This window comes from Montipora foliosa, unplaced genomic scaffold (genome assembly GCF_036669935.1).
Source record: "Montipora foliosa isolate CH-2021 unplaced genomic scaffold, ASM3666993v2 scaffold_463, whole genome shotgun sequence".
Taxonomy (NCBI): domain Eukaryota; kingdom Metazoa; phylum Cnidaria; class Anthozoa; order Scleractinia; family Acroporidae; genus Montipora; species Montipora foliosa.
The window spans coordinates 440,001-449,949 of NW_027179771.1; the positions used below are offsets into that span (position 1 = coordinate 440,001).

Below are 9,949 nucleotides of genomic sequence, written 5' to 3' on the forward strand. Positions count from 1 at the left end.
ATTTAACTTTCACTGTTCTACCAGAACTATCAATTACAAATCTGGATTTTGAAGCTCTTTGGATAGAGATTAATTGTGACGGTCAATCCAATCTAATCTGTGGAGTTATATGTAGACACTCAAATGGAAATTTTGATAATTTTTATGGTTTATATTAACAAGATAATTGAAAACATACATCTCCAAAATAAGTATTCCCTCATAATGGGTGACTTCAATATCAATCTCTTGAATTCTTGCAAGCCATCAGATGATTTCATTAATTCCCTTGCTTCCTTCTTTTACGAACCTCACAGTTTAAAACCCTCCAGTATAACTGGTCACACTGCTACTCTAATTGATAACATTTTCTTTAATTCTATTGAGCATTTTACTATCAGTGGGAATATAGTTTATGATCTTACTGATCACTTGGCCAATTTTATTATTCTGAGTAATCTTAGTTCTCTCCCTTTTAATATACAAGTATATAAAAGGGACTACTCTAATTTTAACCAATCGACCTAAATCAGTGAGTTGCAATCTATAGACTGGCATAGTATTTTTAATTCTGACTCTGATCCATCTAACATGTTCTGCTCATTCTACTCTACACTTTCTGATATAGTAGATAAACACATTCCTCTGAAACAATTATCTAAGAAAGAATTAAAATTTCAGTCCAAGCCATGGATAACTCAAGGAATAAAAGTGTCTATTCAAGTAAAAAATAAATTTTCTAAAAATATATTGAAGACCAAATCTTACTATTTTCACTCCAAGTTTAAACTTTATAGGAATAACTATCTAAAACTAAGCAAAAACAATATTATAGTAATTCTTTTTTAAAATACATTAAAGATAGTAAAAGAATTTGGACTGGTATTAAACATATTATCCATCTTAAGCCTCCAACAAGTCATATAGCCATTAAAATTATTACCAACAGTAATGTCATAACTGATAATCATATGACTGCCGATAAGTTAAATAACTTTTTTGCTAATATTGGAAAGGACCTTGCTTTCTCAATACCAAATGTTGAAATGTCCCCATTAGAGTAGTTAAAAACTCCTCCCTGCAATAGCTTTTTTATTTCCCCTGTAACAGCAGAAGAAATTGAAAACGAAATTACCAAACTGAAATCTAGCAAAGCCACTGGTCCTTTTAGTATACTTGTCACCATTCTCAAAATTTTGAAAACCCTTATATCTAAGCCTTTAGAGGTTTTGTTCAATGCCTCCTTTGAGACTGGTATAGTTCCAGATAGTTTTAAATTAGCAAATGTAATTCCAGTCTATAAAAAGGGATCCCAGAACTGTCTGTCCAATTATCTAGCAATTTCCTTGTTGCCTGTTTTTAATAAATGGCCTTAGTCAGACAGGAGGTATACTGGACAATCTCAATGTCACTGGTGAAGATGATGCTCAGCATGTCAGTAAAAAGGTGTGGCGTAAAGCTCAAGAAGTCAAAGTGTGCCATTATGCAACCCCAAATTGAGTATTTTGCCTTTATAGTAGATCGCCAAGGAATCCATCCATTGCAAGCCAAGGTTAAAGCTATAAGGGAAGTGCAAGAGCCCCAAAATAAAACTGAATTACAATCTTTTCTGGGTTTGGTCAATTACTACCGGAAGTTTATCCCAAACATGTCTACCCTGGCAAGTCCGCTCAACAAGCTGCTGGCCAAGGACACACCATGGTGTTGGAGTCAAGAGTGCGCCAAATCGTTTCAGGATCTAAAGGACACTCTGACCTCATCACGCGTGTTACCCACTACAATCCTAAGTTGGAAGTGCAGTTACCAACTGATGCATCACCACACGGGCTGGAAGCAGTCATCCCCCATATCACCGCAGATGGAGAGGAGCGTCCAATCACTTACGCCTCGCCGTCATTGACCCCTGCAGAGACAAACTACTCGGTGATAGAGAAGGAAGCATTGGCCATTATTTTCGCAATTCGCAAGTTCCAACTGTTCCTGTATGGTCGTCGTTTCACGTTGTTGACAGACCACCAGCCCCTGACGTTGCTGTTTGGTCCAAAGAAAGGGATACCTCCCATAGCGGCATCGTGCTTACAAAGATGGACTATCCAGCTGTCAGCATACCAATATGATATCAAGTACCGGTCCTCCAAACAAAATGCAAAAGCAGACGCGTTTTCCAGGCTGCAGTGTGGGACCTCCACCGAAGACTCGCCAGGTGAAGAAGAGGCTAAGGAAGTGAACAAGCTTCAAGTAGCTAGAATACCTGTGGATGCCAGACTTCTATGTGAAGAAACGTCACGTGATCCAACATTGTCACGAATGGCACATTTCACTCTAAATGGATGGCCGGGGAAGGTAGAGGTTCCAGATAACCTGAAAAGTTATTACCTCTAAAGAAATGAGCTCACTGTGGAGGAAGGATGCTTGTTGAGAGGAACACGGGTGGTGATCCAAGCAAATTATCAAGAATCGGTGTTGGCAGACCTACTCTTGAACCATCCTGGAATTGTGCGGATGAAAGCGTTAGCGCGGCTACATGTTTGGTGGCCGTCACTGGATTCTGACATTGAATAGTTAGTGAGCAGCTGTGAGATTTGTCAAACCTCTCACGGTAAAAGCACCAGTTACTTCTGACAACCCTTGGATTTGGCCACACCACCCTTGGCAAAGAGTGCATGTGGACTTCTGTGGTCCATTCCAAGGTGGATCTTTGGTGATCATCGATGCTAAGTCCAAATGGTTGGAGGTGTTGCGCATGTCCAGTACAACTGCTGAAGCAACCATAAACGCCTTGCGCACCGTGTTTGCTACACTTGGCCTCCCAGAGGAATTGGTTACAGATAATGGGGCGCAATTTATTGCACAGGAGTTCAAAGATTTCCTCAGAAGTAAGAAAATTAAGCACATATTGAGTGCTCCGTATCACCCAGCTTCCAATGGCGAAGCAGAAAGGGCAGTAAAAACTTTCAAGCAATCGATGAAAGCTGCTAAGGGAGATCCAGGGACCCAAAATCAGAAGATAACGTCATTCTTGCTAAGTTATCGCACCACGCCGCACACCACTACTGGATATACACCAGCAGAATTGCTAATGAATCGCAGACTACGCACCAGATTAGATCTGCTACGTCCAGACCTGAGGAAGAAAGTCGCTAAGCCATCTAGTTTTCAGCTAAGAGCACCAAAGAGACAGCTGAGCGTTGAAGATCCTGTCCTCACCCGAGATTATAGGAAGAGTCGCGATCCATGGACCAAGGGTGTCATGATATCAAAGTTAGGCCCGATGACCTACTGCGTACAAGTAGAAGATTTCATCTGGAGGCGACACATCGACCAACTGAAAGATTTGTCGGGAACTAAGATACAACCAGAGGCAGGAGAGAGAACAGAAGAGCTGCCTTTACAACCCGGTCAAGTTCAACAAGCTGCAGAGCCATTTGTGGCAAAGGAGTATTCCTAGTCACCTCCTCAAGCTAAGGATTACCCCAGATCACCTCCTCAAGCGAAGTTCGAGCAGACCCAGACCCAAGATCCTGTGTTATGTATGTTAATTGGTTCTCTCGTGTCACGTGATTTTACCATGTGCGCTCCTCAAGTGTGTATTTTCAGTATCCGCCATTAAACGATATCAGTTGTGTTTATTGGTATCTAGTCGGCTGCTATTCTCCCCCAAACACCACAGTTAAAAAGGGCACGGGTTTTTCCTGATAAAAATGTAAGCGTGAGTGTTCCATGCAAGGGAACAAGTTGAGCCGACATCCGTGAAGAAGCAAGAAAACAGTTCACCATGAAAATAACGAAATTTCTTTTCCTAACCTGGCGGTTAGAAGTTCAACAGGCGACGTCGGATGGCGGAAGAGGTCTGTCTATTGTGGCTATTGTGGGAACCAACTGTAGTCATAAAAGGATTTCTGGTACTGTGTTCAGTATTGCTTGTAGCATTATCAAAGTGTAGAAGAAGGGACTGGCATGTGAGACTGGAATCAGCTAGAATAATTGTCACCTCATGTGAGGCGGACGACAGTAAACTATATGTGGCGTGACAAAATTGGGCACGGGATGGTTTGTAAAGACATAATATGAATACATCTTAGTGGAAGGAAATCTTGATGATGCTGCATGTGACGAATGTAGAAGAAACCGGGTTCCGGCTTCTTTTTGTGTAGACCCTAATTCGGGTACATTTTCTGCTCTATGACGTGTCAACAATATGCAAACATCTTTGTATGCAATAATGAGTGTCTTCAAGGGCACCCAACCAGCAAATTAAGCCAAAAGCCTTTAAAAGACATTTCTAGGCCCCTAGTAATGTACACCGACGGTTCAAAGATATGTTTTTATCAGTTAGAAGAATTCGTAAGGGACTACTTTTCCCTGGTTGCGAATCTTTTAGGGGATGTTTTACTAAAGAAATACACAGCTGTTTCACAACGTAGAATCGACATTCGTAGAACAGTTATCTCTCCCAAACACATATTTCACCGGAGAGTACAGTTTGGTGCCCATGGTTCTTGTCAAGCAACCTCTGTCTGTATCTCTCCTGTTTCCACTCATTGGTCAAAAACGTGAGCAGGCTCTGCTTATTTGCTGAATTTGCATACAAAATTGTACCACTGCTGTACTTTAATGCCCCGGTGCAATGTTTAGTTTTTGAACTGCGTTCCAATAACAGCAGGATGCCCCTCTGGATCTTTCAGTGTTCTTTATGAAATACTGCTTATAGACATCGAAGACAACTTCAATGCGTTCACTATCTGGGTTTTGGTGTGGGACCATAAACTGACGTGAAAGAGCAATCTCCGCAAACTCTTGCGATCACCTTTTATTTTCTGAACCACACTCATCCTGTCAATTATGCATGCGAATGGTTTTGCAGTATACTCAGCAGGAAGAGGATCCATTAAAGGATGCTAATGAGTAGGGCAGTGGTACTTCACATAGAAATAATTCCAAAAAGCTACGTCTTCTTAAAGGTTGTCATATATATATAAATATCACCTTACTTAGATAGTTTAAGTTAATTTATAAGAGCAAAAATTTGTCCCCTGATTGGAATCTGTCTGGCTTAATAGATGATTACCCGCGCGCTCGCGGTTCAAATGAACACTGTCCTTTAAGAATGCTCTGTAGTTGAAACGGAATACTTTTGGATGCTGCCAAAAGGAGGCAAAATATAAATCCTTGAGGAATTCATATAAGTCGTGGTTGGGTCGCTGGACCTTCGGGTTGTACGAAGGAGAAATCGCCGCCGGATAAAGCTGAGGCAAAATTTGGCCTACAATTATTTGAGTTACATAGTACTGGAAATGAAATGTTTTAACTCAGCAAATGATATTATTTTTAAGATCATGGACAGTACAAGATGGGTTGCAAAGAGCATTAGAACTTACGTCGAGGTTTAGAATTGTAGGTCGAAATCGTGCAATTACCGAAAGGTCGAATTGGCGCAATTTAGCTACCGTTCTTCCTCCAATGCCGTAAAATTGCACGGTAGAAGACACCAGTAATTGGAAATTTGTAGAAACACAAGGGAGGGTGAAGTTGGAATTAAATTTTCCATACGACGGAAGAGCGAGTGCCCAATGAGCAAGATGAGAGGTGATGGCTTCGTGGTCATAGCAAACGAGTGAATGATCTACGAGAAAATGTAAACACAAGATAATGTTACGTAGAGAGATCACAGGTCCCAGCGAGGAAATCATCAAGCAATCGGGGATCTAGAATATTGCTGGCTGATTCCCAGGTCGCTTCGTCTAATGGGTAGTTGGATCCATTTGCTAAATATTGTACACTGCAGTTGTCAAGCTGCAGTGTGTCAATAAGTTTCTCGGCGTTGAAAACCGTCTGGTTGTCAATTAAAGACGCCGTCTGAGTATTAGGTTCAGCTACCGGGGCTAACTTGGTTGCTTGCAGAAGGGACACTTCATTTGACTCTGCCTCTGAATCAGACGACATTGGGTTTTCAAAACTAACTTCCAGCAGGTCTTCTTCAGAGAGAAAAGGTTCATCAATAACATCATTGGAAGGCAGTTCGATTGAGCGATCATTCGGATCCACGGAGTGTTTCATGCGGTTTGCGTGAACTATCGAACTAGCGATTTGTTGGTACATGAGTGCAACCGGTAGTGGAGAGGACTAAGTTTTTCAACAACCCTGTATGGGCTATGATAATTGTGCAATAGCTCTTGGACAATCCCTTATAAGTTTGAAGGTAAAGACCCAGACTTTGTGTCCCGCCCCAAATCTGGCTCAGATGCTCGTTGATCATAATACCTTTTCACTTTCTACTGTGCTCGCATGATATTTTCCTTCGCAATTTGCTGAGCTATGTAAAATTGTTTGACAATTTTCCAACGATGTTCTTCGATAAAGATTGATGGGGCAGCTGGTGGTAGCAAACACTCATTGATAGGGGGTAGAGGTTCCCTTCCGTATAGAAAGTAGTATAATGGACTTTCTCCGGTTGATTCAGATGGGGAGGTTTTAATAGCGAACAAAGAGGCTGGAATGAAGTAATCCCAGTCTTTTTGGTGTCTACTGACAAACATCGACAGCGTCTGGCATAAGGTGGAGCTTAAGCGTTCCACCAGACCATCACATGCGGGGATGTCAGCGCTCAGTCGTATGTAATTTCTTAATAATAATGTATTCGAACCCCCTTTTTTTTTTTACTCCACGACAGAAATTGGACGAAAATTATATACCGTAGTACCTTGGTAAATGAACTCTCTCACAAAAAATGTAATTAACCTATATTTTGTTTATGCTAAAAACAAAACTCAAGACAAAGACGTTGACAGCATATTTTTCGGGCGTTTTCATGTTGCCCATTGTCAACCAGCTTTGTAATTTCTCCATGCCATGCTTTAAGGGATTTAGAGTGGGATATTTGTCTAGTATGCATTGATGACCTCATTATTTTTTGGGCACTTTTAGAAGACCATTTGTTTCACCTAGAGCAAGTCGTTAAACGCTTACGGGATGCGAACCTTCGTCTCAAGCCCAGAAAATGACATTTCGTTAAATTTGAGCTTGAATACTTACACATGTAGTTTCAGCGGACGGTTTAAAGCCAAATCTCGCCAAAATTCGAGCTGTTCAGGAATTCCCAGTTCCGATCAATGTTACTGGAGTTAAGGCATTTTTAGGCTTGAGCAGTCGTGGCTCAGTTGGCTGGTGTGCGGCTTTAGGAGCGAGAGGTCCCCGTCTCGATCCTTGGTGACTTAACCGTTTGTTTCGACTTTTCTCTGATCCGTGTATCTATAGCTTTAAATACCCGTAAAACGCAGCACTGACAGAGGGAGGGGGGTAAAGGGAGCACCGTCGGCTTCCATTGATACCTGCCTCGCAGCTGAGGGAACTACCGACGTTAAATAAAGTTACTTTACCTTTACTTTTACCTAACTATTACCGGCGGTTTATCAAGGGTTTTGCCCGAATGGCTTCATCTTTCAACAAGCTAACGAATAAGAACGTAAATTTTGACTGGACTCCGGAATCTCAAACTTCGTTTGACTGTCTTAAGAACGGGCTAGTGTTGGCTTCCGTTCTTGCCTACCCAGAATTTAAATTGCTTTTCCATCTTTATGTTGACGCCAGCCAAACTTCTTGTACTAGATTCGATAGAAGTTATTACCTTAGGCTAAAAGGAAGGTGCATGGTTCCCCATGTCGCGGTATGATTTCGTCCGTGAGTAGGCGGGCGATTGTAACGACATACGTATTTTTACGGGGAAGGTTTTCGGCCATTTAAATAAATACTCGATGAAACAGACGAAGGAACCAAGGATATTAATAGCGATCCTTTCAAAAGCATCGGAAAATAGGATTGGTAGAAAAGGTGCGTGGAGTTTGTTTCTAGGCTTCTTACGTGTGAAACAATCCTGGCAAGAGCACACCCAACGCTCAACATCTTTGTATATACCTTTCCAGTAGTAGCGATCTCGCAGGGTTTCGTACGTTTTGAAAACATTTAAGTACCCACCAGTGAGGTCATCATGAACGTTTACACTAAAACCTCGTAACGTAGAGGTGAAGGTAACACTAGTTGGACTGGTCTAAATAACACAACAAATCATAGTCTCCTAGCAAACCAATATCTTCAGATAGTAGAATTCTCTTTGCCCCAGCATTATCCACTCGTAAATGCTCGCTTTCTAAATAGTCAATGAACTCCCAGAGATCGGGGTCTGTGCGCTGCGTCGTGTACTGGTTTTGATTGGAATCCTGGGCTATGAAGGTCGTCAAGTTTTAATGTGCCGTAGGGTCGCCTAGATAAGGCATCAGCATTACCGTTGCTCACGCCAGGCCTATGGAAAATATTAAAGTCGAACTGGTGAATGAGCAATTCTTACCTTGCTACAGGGCCTGTGGGGGCCTGGACAGACATTAGCCGTTTTGCTGCATTGTGATCGGTATAAATTGTGAATTTCCGTCCATATAGGTACGGCTGGAATCGCTTAATACCGTCAAGCGCAAGCGCTTCTCCCTCAGTTGCACTAGTATATAGATTTAGCCAAGCCTAAAAGCGGAGCTCCCTGGTCATCTATTCTTACTGCCTGTACGGTTTGTGAAAATAAAAGGTTTCGAATTGTCCGCGTTTTGGTGTTTTAACAATTAAATCGTTTTCTTTGTTTCTTCTATAGAAAAAAATCATTGCCTAACTAATGACTTTCAAGGTAAATTTTACGCTGAACAGCGATATCGCATGAATCACGAAGCGATGAGTGCGACATCAGTTTTTCCAGTGAAAATTACTTTGCCCTTATTAGCTAACGTTTTCATGTCATCCATCGAAGATACCCTCCAGCGGCAAGGAAAACTACCATCCTTTTACCGTCGATATGTTGATGACACGCTCACTGTAATGTCTGATTTAGCAACAGCAACTACTTTCCTGCATACCCTCAACAGCGCCCACACTTCGGTCAAATTCACCATGGAGGTGGAAAAGAACGGCAAGCTTCCTTTCCTTGGCACCGAATTACTCAACCATGCACCTCGGATTGAAACCAAGGTTTATGTGAAACCCACAAGCACGGGTCTACTATTACACTATCAAAGCCATGTAGACAATCGCTACAAACGGAGCTTACTGACAACCATGCTTGATCGCGCACACCGATTATCTTCCTCCTGGACCTTTTTCTCTGAAGAGTGTGATCGCCTAAAGAAAGTTTTCGCACACCTTAAATACCCGGAACGCTTGGTAAATTCCACCATTAACACCTTCTTACATTCTAGAATCGTTGATAAGCAGCCCTCACAGACGCCCAAACAACCAAGAGCCATTGTTCGTGTGGTCATACCGTTTAAAGACCAGGAATCAGCAAATTATGTTAAGAAAGAGCTCAAGAATCTGAGCATAAAGGTGCAGACAACTGTCCAGCTAGTATTCGTTAGCCGAGAAATTGGCCAAGATCTTAAAGTACGCGAAACTAAGCCACAGATCGTCAACCAACAACGCGTCGTTTATCGTTTTCAATGTGACCTGTGTGATGCAGGTTATGTGGGCTATACGCGTGGACACTTACACACACGTGTGGATGGACATAAACAAAAGGCATCTTCAGTATATAAACACTATCACGAACAGCACGGCGAAGTCCCAAAAGACCTACTGAGGCGATTTAGCATTCTGAAAAAGTGTAGAAATAAGTTCGATTGTTTGGTGAATGAAATGCTTTTCATCAGAGACCTAAAACCCACTCTGAACGTGCAAAGCGATTCAATTCGCGCAAAAGTATTTATATAATTAGCTTCAAATACTGTATGCTAATTTCATGTTACACCTCGCCGCAAACTTTGTAATTTTTATTTCTCCTTGAGAATGGCGTCATGAAGACACCGAAACGTCGGTTTTTATCGTTAATTTTTGCCTGTCTTTGAATTTACCAGTTTGGCAATAATTTTTTCGTGAACCGAATGAGTTTTAAAAGAAAACAAGCATGAAGCACAACCTCAGCGAGCGAATTGAAAAGGAA

The 9,949-nt window shown here is 41.7% G+C and overlaps 1 protein-coding gene across 1 annotated transcript; it reads left to right on the plus strand.

Moving 5' to 3' along the window:
* The first annotated feature begins 8,832 nt into the window (after positions 1 to 8,832).
* LOC137989525 (uncharacterized) lies at positions 8,833 to 9,720 on the plus strand. Its single transcript, XM_068835325.1, has one exon. The coding sequence runs from the start codon at positions 8,833 to 8,835 to the stop codon at positions 9,718 to 9,720; it is 888 nt and encodes a 295-aa protein (XP_068691426.1).
* The last annotated feature ends 229 nt before the right edge of the window (positions 9,721 to 9,949 follow it).